At 40.1% G+C, this 24,126-nt stretch overlaps 1 protein-coding gene across 1 annotated transcript; it reads left to right on the top strand.

Moving 5' to 3' along the window:
* The first annotated feature begins 597 nt into the window (after positions 1-597).
* On the top strand, positions 598-22,924 carry ANKRD13D (ankyrin repeat domain 13D). The gene is made up of 15 exons (XM_070957211.1): positions 598-857; positions 3,842-3,977; positions 5,011-5,135; positions 6,256-6,301; positions 6,858-7,001; positions 7,120-7,309; positions 9,154-9,220; positions 9,347-9,428; positions 12,356-12,417; positions 12,627-12,757; positions 12,946-13,103; positions 13,552-13,710; positions 15,323-15,486; positions 15,911-15,990; positions 21,877-22,924. The coding sequence occupies exons 1-15, from the start codon at positions 768-770 to the stop codon at positions 22,151-22,153; spliced, it is 1,911 nt and encodes a 636-aa protein (XP_070813312.1). The 5' UTR covers positions 598-767; the 3' UTR covers positions 22,154-22,924.
* Positions 22,925-24,126: the final 1,202 nt, after the last annotated feature.

Genomic DNA, 24,126 nt, shown 5'->3' with positions numbered 1-24,126 from the left:
TTGGGCCTCGACGAGACCGTTCCCCTCCGGAGCTAAACGTGGCATAGAATGAAAACGCTGCGCTAAACGAAACGACCCTGAGAAAGCAACGCTTCTCTCTCCCCTGCGAGATCCGTGCATTATTGCAGTCAGGAAGAAAAAAAGGGCTGGCTGCCTGGCCGCCCACCCGCCCCGCAGCAAGCGAACCCACCGACGCAGCGCCGTTTCTTTTTTCATTCTCCAGCGTAGGGAGGCGAAGCGGGGACACCCCGGGGCATTAGCCAGCCTCGCGTGATGGGCTGCCCGGGTCCCTCCGGTTGCAGGCGGCGGTGACGCACGGGGGTGGGGAGGGGGGTGCCGGTGCCGCTGCCGCCCAAACCCTCCGAGCGAGCGCCTTCCTCTCGCGTGGGCTGGCGTTGAGAGCCAGGCCGGAAAAGTGCCCAGCCTGGGCCAGGTTTCCTCACCCCCGACCGCTGTCTCCTCCCTGCGCCTCGGAGGCCCGCCCCTTCTTCCCAACCCGCCGCTCTCTGGCTCTGGGTCGACCTCGGGAGCCGCAGCGCACCCCCGGCCAGGCCGCGCGGCGCCCCTCCCTCGCCTCGCCTCGCCTCTCCTCTCGGCAGCGCCTCCGCCACCGCAGCGGGCCCAGCGCAGAGGCGAGCAGGACGGGAACTGCTGCTGCTGCTGCTGCTGCTCCTCCTGCTGCTGGCTGGGTAGCCGTCACCCGGGAAGGCCTCGGGCAGAGAGGGACCGGAGCGGAGACCCGGCCAGGCGCGGGACATGGTGACGGGATGGCCTGCTTCGCAGACGCCTTCCCTCTGCACCTGCTCGTCTGGCACAACCGGCACCAGGCGCTGGACAGCGAGCTGCGCAAGGGACAGGTACGCGGAGCCCCCTCCCCGGCCCGGGACGTCTGTTTTTCTGCCCTATCCGCCCAGCCCATCCCGCCTTTCCCTCTCAGCCCGAGCCGAGGGGCGCAGGGAAGAGGGGGACGTGATGGAGAGAGAGTCCCGAGCTTCTGCCTCCCCATTTCATCCTCTGGCTGTCAAGGGGAGGGGGCCGTGAACGAGGCCTGTGATCTGGCCCTAACCCCGAGATGGCTACTTCTGATCTAGATTTCACTTGGAACCGGCATCTAATGAATTCCCTTCTTCCTCCTTCCTGGCATGGGAAAATGTCCGACGAATATTTCCAGATATTAGTTGGGATCACTCTTTTCCTCAGTCTCGGGGTAACACAACCCCTGGTGCTGCATCTCCCATTATTTCTCTCCTGTCTCAGAACTCTCTTTCTTTCCTCTCCATTACAACCCAAGGAGCAGTTGGAGGATAGTTCTGTAGATCAAGCCACATTTCATTTGGAAATCCCCGCATACTAGACCTACCTTAACAATAGGCACTTCAAAGAAAAGAGTACTCCTCCTTTTTGGCACTCAGCTTGAAATCCCACAGTCTAGCATGCCTTCAGTCATATTTACTCTGCAGCTTCCCCCAGACAGGGTATATGAGGGCAAACCTTGCTAAGGATCTTATGTAGTTGGCGTACATGCCCCTGCCATGCTAATGATTATAACATCCTCTGGTGTGGAGGGCAAGCGTTTCCTATTCTCATTCCCATTTCAGCTTCTTATTCAGGACACATAATGTATAGATGGCCACCATTTTGGTAAATGATAAAATATTATTAAACTTAAGCATATGTGTACCCAGTTGACTCTGGCTCTTTCTTTGGCCATTTCTACACTTAAACAAATAAAATGAAGACTTCACACTAGGACTTATATTCAACCATAGTTGCCGCTATGGTCATCGTTACTATTATATATACGCTACCCAGGGATGGATGGATGACTCTAAAAGATTCTATAAGTCACTGCTGCAAATCTTCCTTTTACTACTTTTTTAGTATAGGCTATTTGAGCCTGTGCCTGTTTGTGCTTTCTCCAGTCCACTGTTTAACATCATCAAAAATGCTTTGCAGATTTCACTTCCTGTTTGTCCTGCAGATTAACATCATGCATTGGATAGGCACATGTTACAAAAAAATGATATATTTTCCCCGAAAATAAGACCCTGTCTTATATTTTTTTGAACCCTGAAATAAGCGCTTGGCCTTATTGCTATGTGCTGAAAAGCCCGATTGGGCTTATTATCAGGGGATGTCTTATATTGGGGGAAACAGGGTAGACCGTCTCAGATTGGTAGTTTGTTGGATTCCTGCTACTTTTATATATATGCTTTTCTACCTGGAGGTTAAAACGAGGAGAACAGTACCCACCAGAACACCTGGGCTATGTATTATAGAGAGAATCTTGCCTGATAATTGTTTTGGAACTGAGACAAAATGGGGATCAGTTCATTTGAGTTGTCAAAAGTCTATGCTATGAAATGGTGATACTTCAGAAAGTAAAAAAAATCCTACGCGTTGTTTTTCTGAAAGAAAAAGAGGAAATTATTTGGGGCATCTGGAAAGTGAATTTTGGAAAAATAATATTTTGAGTCATCTAGCTATCCAGATACTTCTGGAAGTTTATAAATATGGTGCTAAAGGCAATTACTGTGTCCTGTTTATCCTTTGTTTTTTCCTCCCTATCTCTACAAATGTGGAAATTCTGAAGAAGAGCTTGTAAGAGAGCATAGCATACCATATTGGGAATACTACGTCAGGACAGAGTAACAAGTTTATAAATGGCAACGATTTGGGGTAGAAGTGTGAGACCTTTTGAGCAAGTCTTCTCTTCTCTTCTCTTCTCTTCTCTTCTCTTCTCTTCTCTTCTCTTCTCTTCTCTTCCCTTCCCTTCCCTTCCCTTCCCTTCCCTTCCCTTCCCTTCCCTTCCTTCCTTCCTTCCTTCCTTCCTTCCTTCCTTCCTTCCTATCCATCCATCCTGTGTAAAATGTATGTGAGGTATTTAGTGGTTCAACCCACGTATTCCCTTTGAATTTAATTGGTAATCTGAGGTTCATCCATTAGTGAGTCAAATATCTCTGAAAAATTTATATCATGGAACAACAGTTTCTGCCCCCTCGACGTTCATTTTTAAGCTGAGCTGGATGAGTTTCTCAGAGTTGCGATAGTTGCATCCTTCATTGAAACAAGCCTGGAATATTATTTCCCACTAGTGAATTACAAATCAACTGGTTTTTAAAAAAAAACAACCAATAATTCCTTGCTACAGTGTTAGTAGCTATTAGATTATGTAGGACGGATGCTTATTAAATTAACCTCCTCTAAATAATCTTAACCACACTGCTCAAAAACATGTTTTTCTTTCATTTTTCATTTTTATTTTTTTATTTACTGTGTAAGTAGGCATTGTAGTGTATACCTTCTGTCATTAAAAAGCAAATCCAGTTGGGCTGATCTTGGTCCCTTTTGTCAGAAGGAAAGAAAGTTTGTTGGTGTGAATGGCTACCTTTATAATAAGGAAACTCTGGAAGATAACATTGCAAGACTCTTTCATCAGGAAGTCAGAACTGAATACCAGTACTGTATTACAAAATAATTCATGGGCTGAAATACTACTGTATGCACTAATTTACATTAAATACCAATGTTGGTTCTTCAGTCCTTCAGCTAGTGGATAAAACTATATTAGAATTCCTATTATTGACCTTTGTGTTAGTTCAGTTAACTATATGAATTATATCTAATTGTGGATGGCCTTAGAGATAAAGAAGAGCAGTATCTAAGAACAAGTACTGGCTGAATGGCATTCTTTAACAGAAAATATTTGGACAAGGCCATTCTCAAGACTGAATCCTAGCACTGAAAATTGATCGAGCTTGCAGTTGCAGTTAAACACCATGCTTGTTTTACCTGCAAAACATTTCTTATCGAGATTATTAATCCTCTGATTCTTTTGCAGCATGATATTGAAATGCTTGACCCACGTGGCCGAACACCTCTGGAATTGGCAGTGTCCCTTGGGAACTTGGAATCTGTCCGTGTGCTGCTGCGACACAATGCCAGTGTGGGGCAGGAGAATGCCAATGGCTGGACAGGTAGGACATAGTTGAAAGTCTGTATTGCTAGAGGAACTAAGTGTCCCTCCTTTACTTCCTGGCTTCTGTGGCAAAAAATTGTTAGTTTGCACAAATTTGAAAAAAAACTGCTTAACAGTGTGAAAAATAGTTAGGTTTTTTGCTTGTTAGTATGCAAATTTCCTAGCCTAGAGCACTTAAAATATTTTGGGGCAGATTATCAAATGGGGAGTATGGGAGTGAATCAAATAGATAAAATGGGCTCCAGGATTCGTTTTTAAAATAAAATAATTTCTTATATGGCAGGCAGGGAAAGGTAGAAAATTGGAAAGGATTGAAAGTTGGACAGAAGAAGGCAAAACTATTGAAAAATTAAGGGCTTGTGACATCTGGTCTGCTGTGAGGAATAGACAGTGAAGGATGGAAACCATTGTTTTGTTTTCTCATGAGGCAATAAAGCCTCACTTCCTTCAAGCCTCTGGACAACTCCTTATCTTTCACACAAAGTTTCTGGCAAAGGACAAGCTTGTCCAAATGTGTCTATGAAGTGACCATAAATGCTTCTTACTGTGTATGTGTTTTAAGACTGCCAATAGACCACAGGTGGTCCTTGACTTACTACCAAAGTTGAACCAAAAATTTCTGTTGTTAAGCGAAACAATTGTTAAGTGAATTTTGCCACGTTTTGTGACCTTTCCTGCCACAGTTGTTAAGTGAATCACTGTAGTTGTTAAGTTAATAACACGTTTGTTAAGTGAATCTGGCTTCAAACTGACTTTGTTTGCAAAGCAAAGGTTGCAGAAGGTGATCACGTGATCCTGGGACACTGCAACCATCCTAAATATGAGTCAGTTGTATCTGTATCAGTAGATACAGTAGATACAGATAGATAGATAGATAGATAAAGAGGTTGAATCTGATTCTGCTAATTGGATGTGAGAATAGAAGTAAAATTCATCTGGCGTTAAAGATAAGGTAGGGCATGATGAAACAGAAAGAAAATCCAAGAAGCTAGAAACTGATTGTTTCTTTATACTTTCTCCCTGGCATCTAGTCCTTCAAGAGGCTGTAAGCACTGGAGATCCAGAGATGGTACAGTTGGTACTCCAATACCGTGATTACCAGCGTGCCACACGACGACTGGCTGGTATTCCAGAATTACTCAACAAACTACGCAGAGTATGTATTAATATAATCTTCCAGATGAACTGGAGTATTTTCCATTCTTTTTTGGGGTCTGCAAATATTTATTTTGCGATATCCATCCACAGGTTTTGTCAAATATCTTGCCAAAAGTTGTAAAGAGGAGGAAATTAAACCCTGTCAAACAATTTCTTATGCAGCTTTTCTCAATTTGGCGCCTCTCAGAAAAACATGTTGGCTTGTATTATGAGAGATGTAATCTTGCACTTTGAAAGAGCATACGTTTAGAGAACTCTGTTCTTGTGGATTGTTCTTCTGTTTTTCCAAAGGTCTGGCTGCATTTGGTTTAAAAAATAATAGTCTAGATACAAGTAGTCCTTAATGTATGACCACAATTGAGCCTGGGATTTTGGTTGTAAATTGTTGCAGTTGTAAGCTGAGCCACCACATGACCGAACTTGTTTTTATGTGAATCATTGCAGTCATTAAGCGAATTACATAGTTGTAAGTCTGAATCCAAGTTATCCAATAGGCACTGTTTGGGCTTTTTGCTGGAAAATGGCAAAAAACATTACAAAACACAATCATATGATCCTGGGATGCTGCTTCTGGTTATAAACATGAGCCATCTCCCTAGTGCACAAAATGCAATTGTGTGACTGCAGAGGTGATGTGATAGTTGCAACGTTGAGGACAAGTTGTAAGAAATCATCATAACTGAACAGTCATTAAGCAGCCCCTTGTAAATTGAGGACTATTTCCAGTTAACAACATTAAATCCTTTATTTCTATCAGAAGTATGTGTAGTAATACAATATACAGTGATACAACTATTTCTTTGCCATATTAATTTGTAGGAAATATGTTTGAACAGCACACTTTCAGGATTTCAGAAGTAATTACTGGGCATTGCTGAAAACATCGGCACTGAACTTTTAAATCCTTTCTTCTTCAATGTCTTTTGAAATATTCTTGGCCTTGCTAGTTGCTAAACCTAATTGCATAATACACTCCCACTGACAAAAGATTGGTCATGGTGTTAAAGCCTTGTCTATTTCAAAGGAAAAACATACAGAGGTTGTATCTTCCTGTCCCTTCTCTTGTTTGTACTGATCTCACTTCTGGTTTGTAGTGAATTAGTTTTCCATTTCCTCAGGCCCCTGACTTCTATGTGGAAATGAAGTGGGAGTTTACCAGCTGGGGTAAGTCAGTACTTCAGATGTCTAATTCAGTGAGTAAAGAGAAAAAATGAATATGAGATAGAAAAGATGGCAGGAGAAGATGGGGTTGCAGAAAAATATTTGAACTAAGAAATAAGGTTTCCTTGTTTGGTTATTATCATTACTTTTCAGAATAGATTTGGCCACTAACTTTCAAAAACTTTCAAAAAGTTCATCATTAGTGGAGCACATGAACTAAGTCTTTGTTTTGTGAGAAAGGAATTCTACTACAGTCAGTTTAGTGGCTTCTTCCATGAGCTATCTATCCAGGAGTTTTTAACATGTGATAACACAAGTAGTGCTCCAGAGTTTTTAAGTGATAATTTGGAAGGTTTGAGAAGGTCCCACGCAGATGCCTCAGGGACCTATTAAATTTGTTGTTTACTCTTAGGCATGGTGCTGTCTCATCTTATCCTACTTTTAAAGAGGCTATAATTCCTTCATGGAAGAACAGTCTTGTACAAATGTGACTCATTATTTAATAGTTCCAGGTAATGATCCTTATGCCTCTGTTTATTCTCTTCCTCTGTCTCTGCAGTGCCTCTTGTCTCGAAAATATGTCCAAGCGATGTGTATCGGGTATGGAAGCGGGGTGAAAACCTGCGGGTGGACACTACCTTACTGGGCTTTGAGCACATGACCTGGCAGCGGGGCCGGCGCAGCTACATCTTTAAAGGCGAAGGTCAGAATATCCCTTTCTTGGGAGATGGGCGTGTGCTCAGTGACGTGTAGTTTTGGTAGAAAGTGTTTTTCTTCCAATGTTGCATTTTCATCCTCTTTCTCCTCCCCCTGTTATTTAGATGAGAATGCTGTGGTGATGGAAGTTGACCATGACAAGCAGGTTGTGTACACTGAGACATTGTCATTAGCCTTGCATGAGCCCGAGCTGATGCTGCCTGCCATGCAGCCTTCGGAGGAACATGTTGCCAGCCGCCTCACGTCTCCTATTGTCTCCACCCACCTTGATACCAAGAATATTGCCTTCGAGCGGTGAGTTTTGGCAGACAGAAGGGAATGTATTGTTCAGTGCCTATATATGGGGGGTTGTGCGGGAGGAGCAGGAACATAGTGACCCTGCGTGGCAATTGTTGGGGCAAGAGCAAGAGAGACTACAGAAGATTTTGCTTTGATCCAGTAAACTGCTTGATGTTCTTATATCATAAGAGGGAGCCGAGGAGAAGTGAGACCCAAGTTGGAAAGAAGGTCTCTCTGATTCTTTCAGCACTAAATAGTTTTTGCAGGAAGCCTTACATTGGAAATGGCTTGAAGTTTATTATAACAAAATACAGTTCAACACCCTTCTTTTGCCTTTGGTCTGGTTACTGGAAAATCAGGTTTCCTTACACAAGAAAATACTCGCTCTAGAAACTCCACTTTGTCTCCTTAGTTAAGGCTTTTTAAAGGTAGCGGTATAGGCGGGTTCCCCGTCTATTTGTGCATTAACAGAATTTAATGTAATTAATATTTTTAGGTGAGGGGTTCTCCAACTATGGGCCACATCATTCCTGAGTTACTTGGTTTCACCCTGGTGTTATGAATTGACTGTCTGCTTATCCAGGCAGAAGAATGCATGGACTGGCAGTGATCCAGTTGTATGTTTGTAATCCAGACTTGTACAACCAAAATTGTATAACTGATAGAACTCATGTTATCAAGAGTGACCTCAGGATTTGCTACTTCCACATCTTGCTGCTCCAGAGCTCCCTGCTATGTGTCCTCATTGGCCATCTACAAGGCATCCTTCCTGAACTCTCAACAGGTTTTCTAGCCTGGCCTTTCCTGTTCAGTCTGCTGCCCAGCAGCTTCCATGTATCCATCCTGACTGGATTGGGAAGGGGGAACAACAGGGTGGAAGAAAAAGTCAGTCACTTGGAATTTGCTGGCACTGCACATCCATTGTTCAGGGTGTGAGAGAGAAATTTGAGAAAAGTGGGCAGAGCTGAGATGCAACAGGAATGATGTCTCGGCAATTCTGGAAAACTTGGCCAGGAGACAAGCAGTACATTCCCTTCTGCGAAGGAAGACCATCCCTATCCAAATGTCATGAAAAATAATGCCAGAGAAGAAGTTCTCCTGGTAGCATAGATCCTCCAGAGGTTCTGAGCAAAGATAGGCACCAGAAAACTCTAGAAACAGGAAAAGAAGTGCAGTTCAAATAAAGAAAGGTTTTATGTAACCTCATCCATGAATAAAACTGTCGAATAGTGACAGATCCTGGTAACAATCCAGCTGTGCTAGGTATGTACCAAAGACAGAACAAGAACATGGTCTGACAGGGCTCTGGCTGTGTGCACAATTAAGGTGACTTGTATCCAGAACCCCAGATGACTTGCATGTGAGTTCTGACAGTGATTCAGTTTTTGATGTGCAACTCTGGGGTTGCACACAAGCAGCTAGAGTACTATTTTTATTTATTTATTTTATTTTATTTTGAATTTGTATACCGCCCTTCTCCCTGAGGACTCAGGGCGGTGAACAGCCAAGTAAAAACATCAAGTACAAATATTAAAATACAGTTAAAATATACATATATAAATTTGGCCCCATTAATTAAAAACAATAAACAAAACACTTAAAAACACTTAAAAAACCAAATGCCCTTCTGCTCTCCTAATGAAGCTGACCGCCAGTTTTCTCCAGATAAAAGAGGAGGTATGTTTGATAGTGGGAATCCTGTCAGAACATAGTACGACAACTTTATTTCTTGTGGGGAGATCACACAAAATTATTTATCATTTCAGCAGAGTTTGAGAATTTATACTGAAAAAGGAACCCATTCTATTTGCAAATTTGGGCCATTGTCATATTTCACTCAGGAATATATTTCTATTCAGGAACAAGTCTGGAATCTGGGGCTGGCGCTCGGAGAAAATGGAAGTAATCAGTGGTTATGAAGCCAAGGTACAATTCTCTGTCTTCCTTGTATAATTGTCCAACATAAATGTCAAGATTTAGCTTATCTTATGTATTTCTAATCAGCAGGGTTTGAGGAAATCAAATAATATAAATGGGTTTGTGCTTCTCCAGGTTTACAGTGCCAGCAATGTGGAGCTTATCACCAAAACACGTACCGAGCACCTGTCTGACCAGGACAAAACACGCAACAAAGGTAGAGCACACATGCACTACTTCCAGTTTTGAACCCATGTTGACTTAACCAGTCTATTATGCTGTAAATAATTTGTCCTCATGATAGTTCCAGTTCCATTCTCTCTCTCTCTAGTAGTTGTTCTTTTGACCTCGGTTGTCTTGTCCTCAGCAAATTCAATGTGGAATATTTATATTTCATTTACTTACTTATTATGTGTATATCTTTCCCTGAAATTGAATACACTGAATAAAGCACTGCTATGTCCAGTGTTCTATCTCTCCATCCCTGTGAGATAAGTTGAACTGAGAGATAATGACTAACCTGATGAACTTTATAGCTCTATTACTTGTGATAAAATAGTATGTAAAGGGGGGGAGGGGCAAAGTAGAAAGCAGTATAGGAAGAAAGATTTTTGAATAACAAGATTACAAGTGCCGGTCTTTATGGAATAATAAGAAACCTACTCAGAAATCTAGATGTAGCGTCTTTTAAACAAAGGGTAAATTTCGAATTCTTACGTAAAATGCACAGAGAGGCCTCTGAGGTGATTCTTGATTTCTCATTTGTTCATTTATTTATGAAATTTATATGGTACTTTTCACTCCAGGCAATCTCATAAAAGTAGTAAATAAATCAGTACAGTATCAAAACAACAATCAAACTATTGTATAGAGATTAAAATGAAACACCAGCTAATATTGCTGGCATTTTTAAATAATAAATTTGGTGGGATTTACTCTCAGGTAATTAAAAAGAGGATTCTATATTGACAATGCATTTAATTTATCAATATGCCTTACTCTTACACATTTAGATAATACAGGATTGCAATATTAAAAGTTTTTTTTAAAGACTTTTTTTAATGAGATAAAAACTGTATTTGCAGTGAATGCATGTTGAAAAACAGATCCAGTCTTGCAATTGTGGAAGCTTCTGCTTTCTTGTGCTGGACTTCCAGAATACCAGTGATTATATCAGTAAAAAGAGATGAGTAATTTGCATACTTCATCATTCCTTTCTATAATTAGGGAAAATACCAATCAGCTCTGGAGAAAGTATACAATATATATTCATGGATAAGCTGAGAATGTTAGGTTCCAAAATATACCCAAAAAAATAGCTTTGGCTTCTCTGTAGACCAGGGCTCAGAGTTTTTAAAGACTGTAATAGCCTTAAAATCACATGGTTTTATAAAAGATGACATAACAATTTGCAGTTTCCTGGCTGTCATTGCAGTTTAAAAATTGAGGGATGGCTTATCTGCAGGTGGCACATTTTTCATGTATTCTGGTTGAAATTTTTAGGGTTGACTTACCTGCAGATAGGTTTATCCACAATTATATACGGTATTTACTTTCCTGCACTCACCTGTCCTATTCCCTATCTTAGCAGTCCTAGCAACCAGATTCTTATTAGTGTAAAATAAATGGGCAAGGACATTTAGCTTCTTGGAGGAAAGGTGAGGTAGATAAGTAAATAAGTAAAAGTCTTGCCCAATATTAGGAGTGGGCAATATGGGACAAATTCTTTTGACATTTTGTAAGATGCTTGTTGTTGTAAAAAAAGAGTATAATTAGAAAGGCCAGGTAAATATTGAGCTATTGTCATGTACCCTACTTGGGCTGCCTTTGAACAGCACTCGGAAGCTACAAATGGTTTCCCGGACAGTTATTGGGCATGCTTTGAAATGCCCAGGTGATACTACTGTTTCAAGAGCAATATTGATTATTGGTCACCTAAAAAGCCTTTAAGGCATAGGTCCATATTTTATGAAGACCACTTATTGTTTTGCTCATCTGGTAAGATCTGGTAGGGTTGATGTACTTCAAGAACCCTTGATCAAGCAATGCCATTTGTCAAAGGCATTGACTTCTCTATTGCAGTGTCTGCTTTTTGGAATTATACCTCCCCAGGGATTTGTTTACCTCCTTCCCTGATGTCATTCCACAAGTTGTTAAAAACCTGGTTACTCTTGGAATAGGATGTTGGAAGTGTCCTGGGTGATTGGTTGTTACTTGATCTATCCAGATGCTTAAGTTCTTCTTTACTGCTTTCTTATTTTAAGTGTAAGCAGCTCAGAATCATTTTGGGTCTCTTGGGAAGCTTCTAAATTTATTTTTAATTTTTTTTTTAAAAAAATAAGTGAGTAGTGAATGTCCGCTCTTATATCTGTAGTAGTAGGGGTTTTAGTAAAAGAAAAGGGCAAATTACAATCAGATACATTACTGAGACATACATAAGCATTTTGTGACATGAAGCTTTCCCCATTTCTGCAGCAATGAAGAAAAGACACCAAGTTTCAATGCATTATGCAATTATTATTATGTTTAATTATGTTTATATCTCTCATCTCTTTTTTCAATGAGGGAAATACAAATTAAGGAAAATAGTTGTTCCACATAATGGAATAGTTTTAAGATTTGCACGAGGGGACAACTTAGCTGGAGACCAGGCAGGCCAATGAAAACTTTTTTGGTTTTGTTTCTTTCAACAGTGCTCTGCTGCTGCTAAGATTCTAAAGAAAGGGTTGCTGGGGGCCAGGCTAATATTTGGAGGTTGGAGGAGCCTTGGTTTACACTTCATTTTCAGTCCTATGTAACTGTTGCACTATAATGTTAAAAAGTGTTCACTTAGGAAGATGCTCATTTTCGTAGAAATAAAAGAGACATTTTCCGTAGTATTTTGTTCTCTTTCAAGGGCTGCTACTGCTAAAAAACTGTTTTATCTGCAAATGTTTAGTACATCAGGATGTTTATTTTAATATCAAAAGCACAAGTTCTATGCTGTATGCCACCTTGAAAGCTGTAACAAACAGATAGGACAGAAATGTTTTAAAGAAACATTATAAGCATTATAAGATAAAAATAGGTAATTATAACTGAAGGGCTTCTTTGAGAAGAAACATAGGACTTAACTCTTTTGGATGTCCTTTCCTCACTATACAGGCTCCAAGACTCCATTCCAGTCCTTCCTAGGAATTGCCCAGCAGCATGCTGCCCAGAATGGGGTATGTAGCAAGGTCAGGTTCCTTCCCTGCAAAGGGAAAAGGGTGCTAGCTGAGGCATCTGCACTAAAGGGGAGGGAGGGCAGCAACAAGAGACTTATGCTGGACCAGTTTGGTGGGACTGGTGGGGAATGAGAATTGGCATTTATATGGTATTTACAATTATTGCTAGAATCCTTTGCTTAGAGTAGATCCTGCTCCCCATTTTTCAGGCCCCTGTGCTGCAGTCAGCCAGTCCCACAAACCCAACATCTATTACCCCTGAGGAATACTTTGACCCCAACTTCAACTTGGAGTCCCGTAATATTGGCCGCCCTATTGAGATGTCCAACAAAGTTCAGAGGTGAGTGCAGATGGGAAAGATAGCGCAGCATTGATATACAATGGGAAATGCAAGACATGAAGGCTAGCATTGATGTTTTTGGGGGGTGAGAATGAAAATCCATAAGGGTGAGCATGACAGCTAATCTTTTTGGTGTGCTAAGATGGAGGAAAGTGAAGTTCTACACACTGACTTGTTCCTTTTGCTAGGTTCAAGGCCACTCTGTGGCTCTGTGAGGACCATCCCCTCTCCCTGGTGGAGCAGGTGACACCTATCATTGATCTGATGGCGATCAGCAATGCTCATTTTGCCAAGTTACGTGATTTCATCACCCTCAAGTTACCTCCTGGCTTCCCAGTTAAAATCGGTGAGAGAGATGCAAAACAAACTGGAAATGGGAGTGGCAAGTAATGGTGCTAACTATTGTAATGTGGAACTAGAAGACAAAGTGCAGCAGAGGGAGCAGGTAGCAACAGGAATATGGCAGGAATGATGTATGGCAGAGTTGGATGTAACAGTAGATCAGTGGTTGCTGATATTTATTTCTGAAGACCAGGTACTGAGAAACAGAAAACAGAGGGGACTATTGCATACCTGATCTATAGAAGCATTTCATTAATCATTGTAGTAGAATGTTGGCTACTCTAGATGGCTTTTGGTCCAGTCCAGCTTCAGGACTCTTTATATCATTATATTCTTATTAATAATGTTTTGATGGGTTCTGTATGAAAACAGCAAGAGACCTGAAAATAAATAGTTCCCATCCTTTCATTCTTTTCTTTCCCTTTTCTGTAAGTTTTCCCTGTCATTTTCAGAGATCCCTCTCTTCCACGTGCTCAATGCCAGGATCACTTTCAGTAATTTGTGTGGCTGTGATGAGCCACTCAGCTCAGTGCGGATCTGTACTCCTACCCAATCCCCTGGCAGCAGCGAGGAACTAAGTGCTGGGGCAGAGGCAGCCAGCAATACTAAAGGTAAGATCAAAGGCCAAAGAGAGGCACAGCTCTTATCAAAATTATGCCCAGTGCTTCTATGGCTTCAGTGATGTAAAATTGGATAAAGAGAAAGAGGAAAGAAGCTTTTGGAGCTGGAAGAGATAATGTCCAACAGTGCATACTGAATTATTTGAAGAAGTAATAGAGGAAAGGATAAAACAGGCTGTGCAATCTGCATCCCATAAACTGCACATGGGTCTTAGGCCCTGCTTCTGTTACTCCCATAGCACCTCAGAAATTATGCCAATATTTTTTATCAAACAAAAGTGTGAATGTTCCTCTTGCTTTTTTTAAAAAAGTTTAAACTTCCCAAAAAAACTTTATTTGTCTAAAATACAACCCAAGTCCCAAAGGAACCTCCTGAAAATCTATGCCTTGTCCACTTGAGTGGTGACATTACATCACTGTTACTTTCCAAAACTATCAAAAAATAAATTTACCATGGAATAGCTGCTGAACAATTGCTTGCTCTGGAAAAGATAGTTAAAAGAATGACTCTTAAGACCATGTTGTTCTTGTCCATAACTCCTCTCCTTCATCCACGTACCTTACTCTAGGGAGTATACCTAGCAGAGATCCATACTGGCCCTAACAACAGCAACTGTAAATATTTAATTCACACTTGATTCTCTCTCCCTTTCACCTCAGAAAATGCTATCTAAAAGGATTCTACACAGAATTTGCCCAAACTTTTCACAATCTGTGCAATGTGAAGCTCTTATTTTGCCTATCCAGGACTGATTCATGGAGCCAGTAAAACAATTTCCAGTTGTTGTTTTCATTTTAGATTTTGCTGTTATAACTACTCTGGCATAATAATAGATCTCACTAATTTAGTCTTGTGCTTTCCCTCTCTATTGTTCTGAGAAAATTGAGTTATGCCAGCTTTCTGCCAACCTGTTATGTCTTGGTTCACCTGGGAAGGTTTAGTGTATTTGCTTTAATTCTGGAAAGTATATGGTTTGATCAAAAAAGAACCTTATTTTTGTTATGGGGAAGTAAGACAGAGATTAGGTGAGATTAACTAACATAGGACAAAGTTAAATCCATTCAAACTCTTATATTTGAGCACAATTTTAGACAATGTCAACACAATATAGACAACTTAATGGTGGATATGGTACTACTAGTCACAGTGATTCTGTATTAATATGCCTTTCTTTCTAGGCAGTAAACAGACAGAGGCATTGTACTTACATCCTATTTGTAGGTCTCCCTGTGGCTTCTAACTGATGATGGTCAAAACAGGATGCTGTCTAGATATGCCTTTGGTTTTATGTAGTATAGCTATTGCTATTTTCCCAATCCCTGTTGTAATTACTGTTATAGCAATAGCACTTAGACTTATATACCGCTTCACAATGCTTTTACAGCCCTCTCTAAGCAGTTTACAAAGCATATTGCCCACAACAATCTGGGTTCTCATTTTACCGACCTCAGAAAGATGGAAGGCTGAGTCAACCTTGAGCCTGGTGAAATTTGAACTGTCAAATTGCAGGCAGCCAGCAGGCAGCAAAACTAGCCTGCAGTACTGCATTCTAACCACTGCGCCACCATGGCTCTTATGTTATGTTATTCTCCTTGCCCCTAGTATACCCTTTCCCCTGTGAAGTGGATCCATCTGTATTTGAGGTGCCCCAAGGCTACACAATGCTGGGTGCAGGCCGTACGGAGCCCATGAGAGATGAGGACGATGACCTACTCCAATTTGCCATTCAACAGAGTCTCCTGGATGCTGGCACAGAGACAGATCAGGTGATTGGGAGGGCAGCAACTGGACTGTGGTGGGAAAATCTTTGTATTCATTTAGCAGAGAAGCATGTCTAACTGGTTCTTGAAAACAGGGTCTGTGGTCTAAGAAGGTTGTGTGGTACGAGACAAAAGTAGGAGGACAACATAGCAAATAAACCCCCAGATGTTGTCACTTACTGGAGATAATTCTTTGTTGATAAGTTTAGATATAGCACTGGGGACTTAAATTTAGTCTTACTGGTGCTTTTTAATGCTTATTAGGGATCAGTGATGGGAGGACCTAAAGCTAAACATGATCTCAGACCAACAAGTCACGGGATTAGTTAGTTAAATAATTAATTATCCCACAAGTTTCCAATTGATGTCTACTACTGGATGATACCGACTCTGTTTTTTAGTTTTATTTCTTCACTCCATGTTTTATTAGGTTACCATCTGGGAAGCTCTGACCAACACACGACCAGGATCCAATCCGCCATCCTATGATGAGGAACTACAATTGGAACGGTGAGTATTTGTGTAAAATGCATACCATCCATTTACATACATATCTAGCTATTCTGCCAGACTGTTTCTTTTTTAGAAACAATGGCTGCTACTAGAAGAACAGAAGTTGGTTGTGAGAAGGTGCCAGGAACCGCATGAATTAAGACAATTGCATGCTATCCTCCTAGTTTAAGTTCTCCACCTTTCCTTCATAATTATGTAGTTTAAAGGGAAAAAATGCATATATTTATTTGGTTTCTTCTGCTAGTTATGGGAAGGGACAAGAACTATGCAGGGCATGGAAACTTCTTTCCCAGCTATTAAGAGATTTTGTTCATTAGCTCATTTCTGGCTTCTGGGATGTCACTAGCATGATTATGTAGTTTGGTTTGGTTTGGTTTTAAGAGAAATCTGATATTGACAGTAGAACTATGACTATTTTTTTTTTCTTAAAGGAAAATTTGTACCCTAAATGGTTCATACATTTGCTTACAGATAAAATTATTAGGCCTGAAATAAGAATCGTACTTTTAGTTATTACACATATGGTAGGAGTGATTGTCTTAAAAATACATTTAGTCTGTGAATAGGAGAAAGAGGCATGCTATCTCTGCCATGGTCAGGTTATATAAATACTTTAAAAAGACTGCTTCTTGAAAAAAAAATACCTGCTTCTATCTGCATTCTAGGGATATATTTGAATTATTGATTTCTCAGTGTCTGTCCTATTTAATGCTGCACTTGGTGGCAATAGAACTATTTTTTTCTGTGCCCAATACAGTCTGAATTCATGGCATGTGAATAAAATATTTTAAATTAGGAAAATGTTATTTACAATCACATGTGTATAACCAAATTCTGATAGCCTTTCGAAAAGTTTTTTTTTTTCTTTTTAAAGAAACTGCTGTGGGTGGGTTGACATTTAGATCCAAGAAAACAGTAAAGGTTGCTTCATTCTTTTACTATAGAAGTGCTTCCCCATCAAGCTGTATTTCCAACATTTTAGGTTATATTTAACCTAATATAGGCTTGAAATTTTGCAGATAGAAAAGCAATTTTAAAAGGGCAATGGGAAGAGAAAAAATGCTGTTAGGAAAAAGAGATAAGAAACATTGCTATTTTAAATCATTATTTTGTTTTTCTTTGAAAAAATCTTTAAAAGTTTTGTATTTTTAACACAAGATATCCTCAGGTTTTTAAAATCTTCAATATTTATGTCATTTTGAAACAGATTTCTGGCTTCTATTGTTATAAACCACAGATTATACAGTAATGACTGGATTCACGCAAAATCACAACTAAGCCAACTTGCAATGAGATGGGTGGCAAACAAATTTAATAAATAATAATATAACATATTGGAGTGTGTGAATCTATTATTTTAGTATTTGACTTCTGTTTCTGGCAGATTTAAACAAGGATGTCATCCTTGTATGTCATTCTGTTATGTCATCCTGTCTGTTGAGCATGAAATCTTCTACTGTATCTTTTTTGTGCTTAATATAGACATATTCTACAGGAGAACAGCTTGCTTTTCCCTGGAATACTTCTTAAAATTATGTTTATTTACTGATCATGAACTTAGAAGCTGTTCCCTTTATTTAACCCTTAGAAATTTGAATCATTTTATCAAAAGCAAATGCAGTAGGAGGTGGCAGGAGGCCTGTTGCAGGGGTGAAATGCTCCCAGTTTGGACCGGATCGCCTGATCCAGTAGCGAGGGCGCGGGTGGTTCGGAGAACCGGTAGCAAAAATCCCTGCTCCCCCACATGCCCAGCTGAGCCGCGCAATCATCAGAGGCTTTTTTTTATTTTTATAAGCATTTTTTCTACAACCTCTTCAGCCGAAAAAATGCTTTTGAAGGTAAAAAAAAAAAGCCTCAGATGATTGTGCGGCTCAGCTGGGATCGTCAGAGGCTTTTAAAAGCATTTTTTTAACAACCTCTTCGGCCAAAGAGGTTGTAGAAAAAATGCTTTTAAAAGTAAAAAAAAAAAAAGTTAGCCATGCCCACCCAGTCACATTCCCCCCTCAACAAGCCACATCCCCAGGGCCGGTAGTAACAAATTTTACATTTCACCACTGGCCTATTGTAGTTGCCAGCTAAGGACTCCATTGACTGAATGTCTACTTCTGATTTTTCTGATTTGCATTGTTTTTAATTTGTTGAATTTGTGGTTCATTTACATGTATATTAAGCATACATGTGGATAAGCTAAGAATTTCATGTGCTAAAACACCCCCCCCAAAATTGTGCTTTCTTATCCACGAGTACTATGGGTTTCCCCATGCATGTTCTTAACTCAGCTAATGAAATACAGATAATCCTCAACTTACGACCACAACAGCACAAAATGTATGTTGCTAAGTGAAACTTTTGTTAAGTGAGTTTGCCCCATTTTACGACTTTTCTTGCCACAGTGGTTGTTAAATCATTGCATTTGTTAAGTTAGTAACATGGTTGTTAAGTGAATCTGACTTCCCCATTGATGATCTGCAACCGTCATAAATATGAGTCAGTTGCCAAGTGTCTGAATTTTGATCACACGGCCATGGGGATGCCTGCAGTAGTTGTAAGTGTGAAAAATGATCTTAAGTCACTTTTCAGTGCCATTGTAACTTTGAACGGTCACTAAACAAACTGTTATAAGTCGAGGACTACCTGTACGTTATAACAAGATTAATAAAATACATTAAAATATAATCAAAATTATATGAGTTTTAACCAATATGCATATTTTTAAAGTTAAGGTAAAAGGTTTCCTTGTCAGTTGTACCCAAGTCTAGGGCACGGTGCTCATCTGTTTTTTGGCCAAGGGAGCCAGCGTTGTCCAAGGATATTTTCTGTGTTCATGTGGCCAGCATGGCTATACTCCAAAGGCTGTTACCTTCCCACTGAAGCAGTACTTATTTGTATTTGCATGCTTCCAAACTGCTTGGTGGGCAGGAACTGGGGCAGGAATGGGTGCTCACCCCGTTGCATGGCACTCAGGTCTTGAACTTGGGCTGTCAGCACAAGTGTTTGTTGTAGGCCACTGATCAGTTTTGGTTTTGTTTAGTGTTTAGCTTAATTTACAAATGACACAATTATGACTTGTTCAGTAAATTATAACTTAAATCATGGTTTAATGCACTGCATAGCCCACTCCTTAAGCTAACAGATCTCAAATTTACCATTTTTCAGCAAGCCAATTTAAAAGAATTTAGTACGAAATCACTGACTTGTAATTCATCAGCAAATTTGACACGGTGAATTTGAATGCAAAACAGATGGTTTGTTAATGAAAGGTGTTAATTTGCATTAGTCCTGTTGCTGTGCTAGTTCATCTTGCTTGTGGCAAAACAATGTGTATCTACCCTGGATGTGTCCAGTATTCATTTCACAGCAGTTTCTGCACAGCAGTATCACAAGCCTATTGCTGTCTCCCAAATTGTTTTGAGCTTTAAATGCACTTAATAGGAAGCCTTAGGCTTTTTCTATCATTACTGCATGTAGTTTAGTAACCTCTAAATGACTGGTGAAAGTTTACAGCAGAAGCAGCCATCATCTTTTGCTATTCCTCCCTGGAATTATTCTGAGAATTATTTATTATTTTATTTTATTTATTTTATTCAATTTGTATACCGCCCTTCTCCTAGTGAACTCAGGGCGGTGCACAGCCAGAACTAAAACACATGCCAATACAAAATTTAAAATTATTAAAAGAATTACATAACTTTGGCCCAAATTTAAAACAATTCGAATTAAAACCCATTGACAATTTAAAAGCTAAAAAACTAAAAAAGACTAAAAAAGACTTCAGCAGCAAACTACTGCAGCTTAAGAAAATAGACATGAACACTCCCAGGAGCACTTGGGAAAAATGCACTAAATAGCAATTTAGGTAAGCCCAAGAATTGTGAATCTTACAGTTTTGCAGCAAACCCATGAAAAGCTATAGAAAGAAATGGACACGGTTTATTTGATAATTTAAATGCTCCACTTTATCTCATCCAGAAAAAAAGAAACAAATACATCTTCTTTCATATGTCTAGAGACAGTGTTTAGCCTATTCCGAATCAAATTATTCAATTTGCAATTGCCCCTATAGTTCAGATTGTTGTGGGAGACCTATATGGTTTCCATTGTATATTTATGGAAACGTCCCAACCTAGGGGAGTAAAACGTAAGTATTTTGTGTACTACACATGGCAGGGTTTCACAAACCGCCATTCATTCCAAATAATGCTTGCTCAGCTGCCAAATGGACCCAGGTTCTGGGATACATTGTGCCAATGATTAAAAACGTAAGTGGCTTCCAATTTACTTCTGAACACAAAGATCCATAAAGCTTTTGTGCCTGAAGTTCACCTGTTCTAGCATGGGCCTGCCCATGGATTAAACTCATTTTCTGGTTGCTCTACCTTCCAAAATAAGGTGGCTAGCACCTGGGGAAAAGCCTAGTTGGTAATGATGTTGCCAACAGCTCAGTGTTCTCTCCTAGGAAGGTTTAGCTATTGAATTAGTTTGTGTTTTTTCAAAGCCAGAGAATTTTTAATTTCCCCAGAATGTTTGTTTTTTGTTGCGCTATATTCAGCCGCTCCTTTCTGGTGTGTTGCCCAAAAATTCTGTGCATGAACAGTTCCACTAATTTGGAGTAGCCTATGTTTTCTTGAACTGAGACTTCAAGGTTTCAGATCCATGCATGGAAGAAAATAGTGTATTTTATAAAAACCTTTGTAGAAAATTGTTAATGCTCACAAGTATTCTTCAAGTCCCACTTTTTCTCCTATATAGGTATATATAGGTAGTCCTCGAGTAACGACCACAATTGAGTCCAAAATTTCTGTTGCTAAATGAGACAGTTGTGAATTTTGATCCATTTTACGACCTTTCTTGCCACAGTTGATAAGTAATAATAGCTGCAGTTGTTAAGTTACTAACACAGTTGTTAAGTAAATCTGGCTTCCTCATTGACTTTTCTTATCAGAAGGTGATCACATGATCCCAGGACACTGCAGCTGTCATAACTATGAGTCAAGCACCTGAATTTTGATTACCTGATCATGGGGATGCTGCAACGGTCGTAAATGTGAAAAACAGCCATAAGTCACTGTTTTCAATGCTGTTCTAATTTTGAATGATGTTGTAAGTTGAGGACTATCTATACAGTCTTCCCAGCCTCCTGTCTTTCACCTATAAGAATTCTGAAAAATGTAATTGCAACATATCTGCAAAGCAAGAGATTTGAGAAAGCAGCTGCAGTCTCAACATTAGCATCTGAATAGATGGTCGGTACAGATAAGCAAATGCAGATGATAATAAACTGCTTCCCAGTCCACAATTGTTTCTCTGGATATCCAGATGTTGCTATGACTGTTAAGTTACAAATATTCTGTGATAAATAGAATCAATTCAGTGTGATATGTCCCATTAACTACTATGTTTTAAGTGCTTGATTAAATGAGTCACATTCTGATTTGGAAATAGTAGGACATTTTTTAAAAAAAATCACAAAATCGAAAAGAGCCTTGTGTAATGGGAGGTAGTAAAGAGTATCTGTCCTCAGGCAGTGATCCATTATGTGAATATGAGTTTATTACAACAACAAAATGTTACCATTACCTAGGAAATGTAGTAAATTCAGAAGGTTGTTGTTAGCATACAGAGTTTATAATCGGTACAAACAGCTTGAATCAAAAGCTGACCCATTGCTTTGTACTGGTAGCCAGAGGCTCTTTTGTAATTGTTGTATGAGCAAGGAGAAACTCAAGATTGAGCCAGGCAATCAGAATGCTAACTTGTGAATATGGGCAAAGATATGTTTGAAGGCCTTTAAGTAAGGTAGGCTGCAGTACACCTGTTGAACAAGCAGAAGAGCAACTCCTGTCTCTTTCTCATGATGCAACAAACTTCCCTCTTCCTTCTCAGGGCCATCCAAGAAAGCATGTTCCTTCAGTCAGGGCCAGGCCTGGTCCCTGTGGAGTCTGGAGGTGGGAATGATGTGCCTGCTCCGGAGGGCAACCCAGCACTCAGCACCAATGGAAGCGGTTCCTCAGCTTTGCCTCCACCTTACCCCAGCTTTGATGAGCAGCTGCGTTTGGCCATGGAGCTGTCGTCTAGGGAGCAGGAAGAACGGGAGCGCCAACGCCGTGAAGAAGATGAGGAGCTGCAACGAATCCTCCAGCTCTCTCTGACAGAGAAGTAGCATCCCAGCCTGCTAGCAAGGGGTCCCTCGGCCTTGCTCAAGCCTCACACCACCCAGCCTAATTCTCCTTGCTGCCATTGTATTTTGGGTTGGGTTGGGTTCCATGCTTTGCCCCTTTTCCTGTTGGGGTCAGGCTGGAAGTGAGAAGACAGAACCTTCTGCATTTCCTGTGGTTCACTTGGTTCCGTCCTTTAATATTATTTCTTGTAAATTTTTTTTAACCGCTTTATCCTTCATGGAGGAATTGTTTTCTACAGCACAGAGAAGGGGAGTAAGAGAAAAGGAGCAAAAACTGATAGAAAAGAATGGAAAAATAATCAAAGAAGATGTTTCTCTTTTTCAGATGAGCTTGCAGGTTTTTTTGAGGTTGCTAGAAGTGTGCTGTTGCAGCTTCTGTCTTTGCATGGGTTTTGGCCTCTTGGGGATTTGGGCAATAGAGGGGGTGGGATCCAGGAGCTCAATGCATTGATATTTGCAGTAAGACTGAAGTCAGGCTGCAGCTTGATGAATAATATTCATTCCTGTCTTTTTTCCCCCTTCCTCATCATGAGCTGCTGCTCTCCCCTCTTCCCGTGTTTAATTTATTTTATTTATATCTTTAAAGATATATACTAGAAAGGGAGCGGAGGTGTGTGCTTTTTTAAAAACTGAACCCAGTGGGTCTAAAGGGAAGAGCTGGGTCCACTCTTGAGCAGTTTTCTCCTGCTGTCTGAGGACCAGGCACGGGGAGCTCTGGGCAGCAGGAATACTAAATAAAAAACATGAAACCAGCATCTGCTTTTGGTAGCTTTCTTCAGTTTCAACTATCTTGGTCACAGTTTGTGTGGCTCTCATATAAACATAATGTGAGGCTCCGTTTGTGGTACTTGTGATCATGTTTAAATTACTGAACAAGCTGATTTGTTTACTTAAAAAAAAAAAACTCAGTTTGTGGTTTGAATGATCATACTGTGGTAGCATGTCTTAAGAAGGAATTAGTGGATTGTTCACAAAGAATTACTTAACCAGTCAGGTCTGTGCAACATTTCCAACAAGCCAAATGCATAGAATTCCGTATGTTTGATAATCTTTCATTTTTATGAACTCGGTCAAACAAGAGAAAGTGGTCCTACTTCTAGAATCAAAACTTGCAGTCAATAATATATTTGATTATTTTAAATTATTATATGAAATGCTTAGCATATGTGCCTTCTTAGTCTCCCATCTTCCTTTTACTTACAAGGCTATGGTGACAGTGGAAGCAATAAATAGCAGAATTTCCAGATCAAGGATTAGCAACACACCACTGAGATTGTGAGGAGTTTTACCAAGCTCTTCTTTTTCTCCCTCTTCCAAATTGCATTTTCTTCCATTTTAGCAGTCACTTCTATCTCGGGACATTGCTTTTCAGGACACACCTTAGTTTATTACATTTGTTTTAGCCACTCTGTTTATTGAGCAGCTTCCTTGCATTTTTCTTTTGCTGTCCCCTTATTTCAGATTGCCACCATTGTGCTCTGCTTTAATTGGAGGACAGGAGGCACATCTAGGGAGCAATAGGTTGAAGGCTGCCCTAGAGTATGGTTCATATTTGGGTTAAACATTTCTTTGCCTTAATTCCCTGTGCTTTCCCCCTCTTAAACCTCCATCCCCAGTAATTCTTTTGTCAGGTTCCTCTTTCTCTGGATATTTGCTCGCTATGCATTTTTCTTTTTGCTTCCTTGCTCATTTTTGTCTGCTTCTGTATTTCCTGAAGCCTTTCCCCTGTCGTCTTCTTGGGTGCCATATATGGTTTATTGACTCACAGAATTTGAAGTACAAATTACTATGTTCTGTGAATAATGAGAATCCTGAAATCTCATATCTGACCAGTGGTCAACTCTTGGAATCATTACTACTACAGTAATATGTACAGAACAAGATCAATTTTGTTGCTCTAATTTCCTGCCTTACATGTCCCCCCTAGTGGTCATTCACAGAAATGTAATTTGTGT

The sequence above is a fragment of the Pituophis catenifer genome, unplaced genomic scaffold (assembly GCF_029215685.1).
Source record: "Pituophis catenifer annectens isolate HBS135680 unplaced genomic scaffold, rPitCat1.0.hap2 SCAF_1, whole genome shotgun sequence".
NCBI lineage: Eukaryota > Metazoa > Chordata > Lepidosauria > Squamata > Colubridae > Pituophis > Pituophis catenifer.
This window is presented reverse-complemented; position numbering and strand designations above follow the sequence as displayed.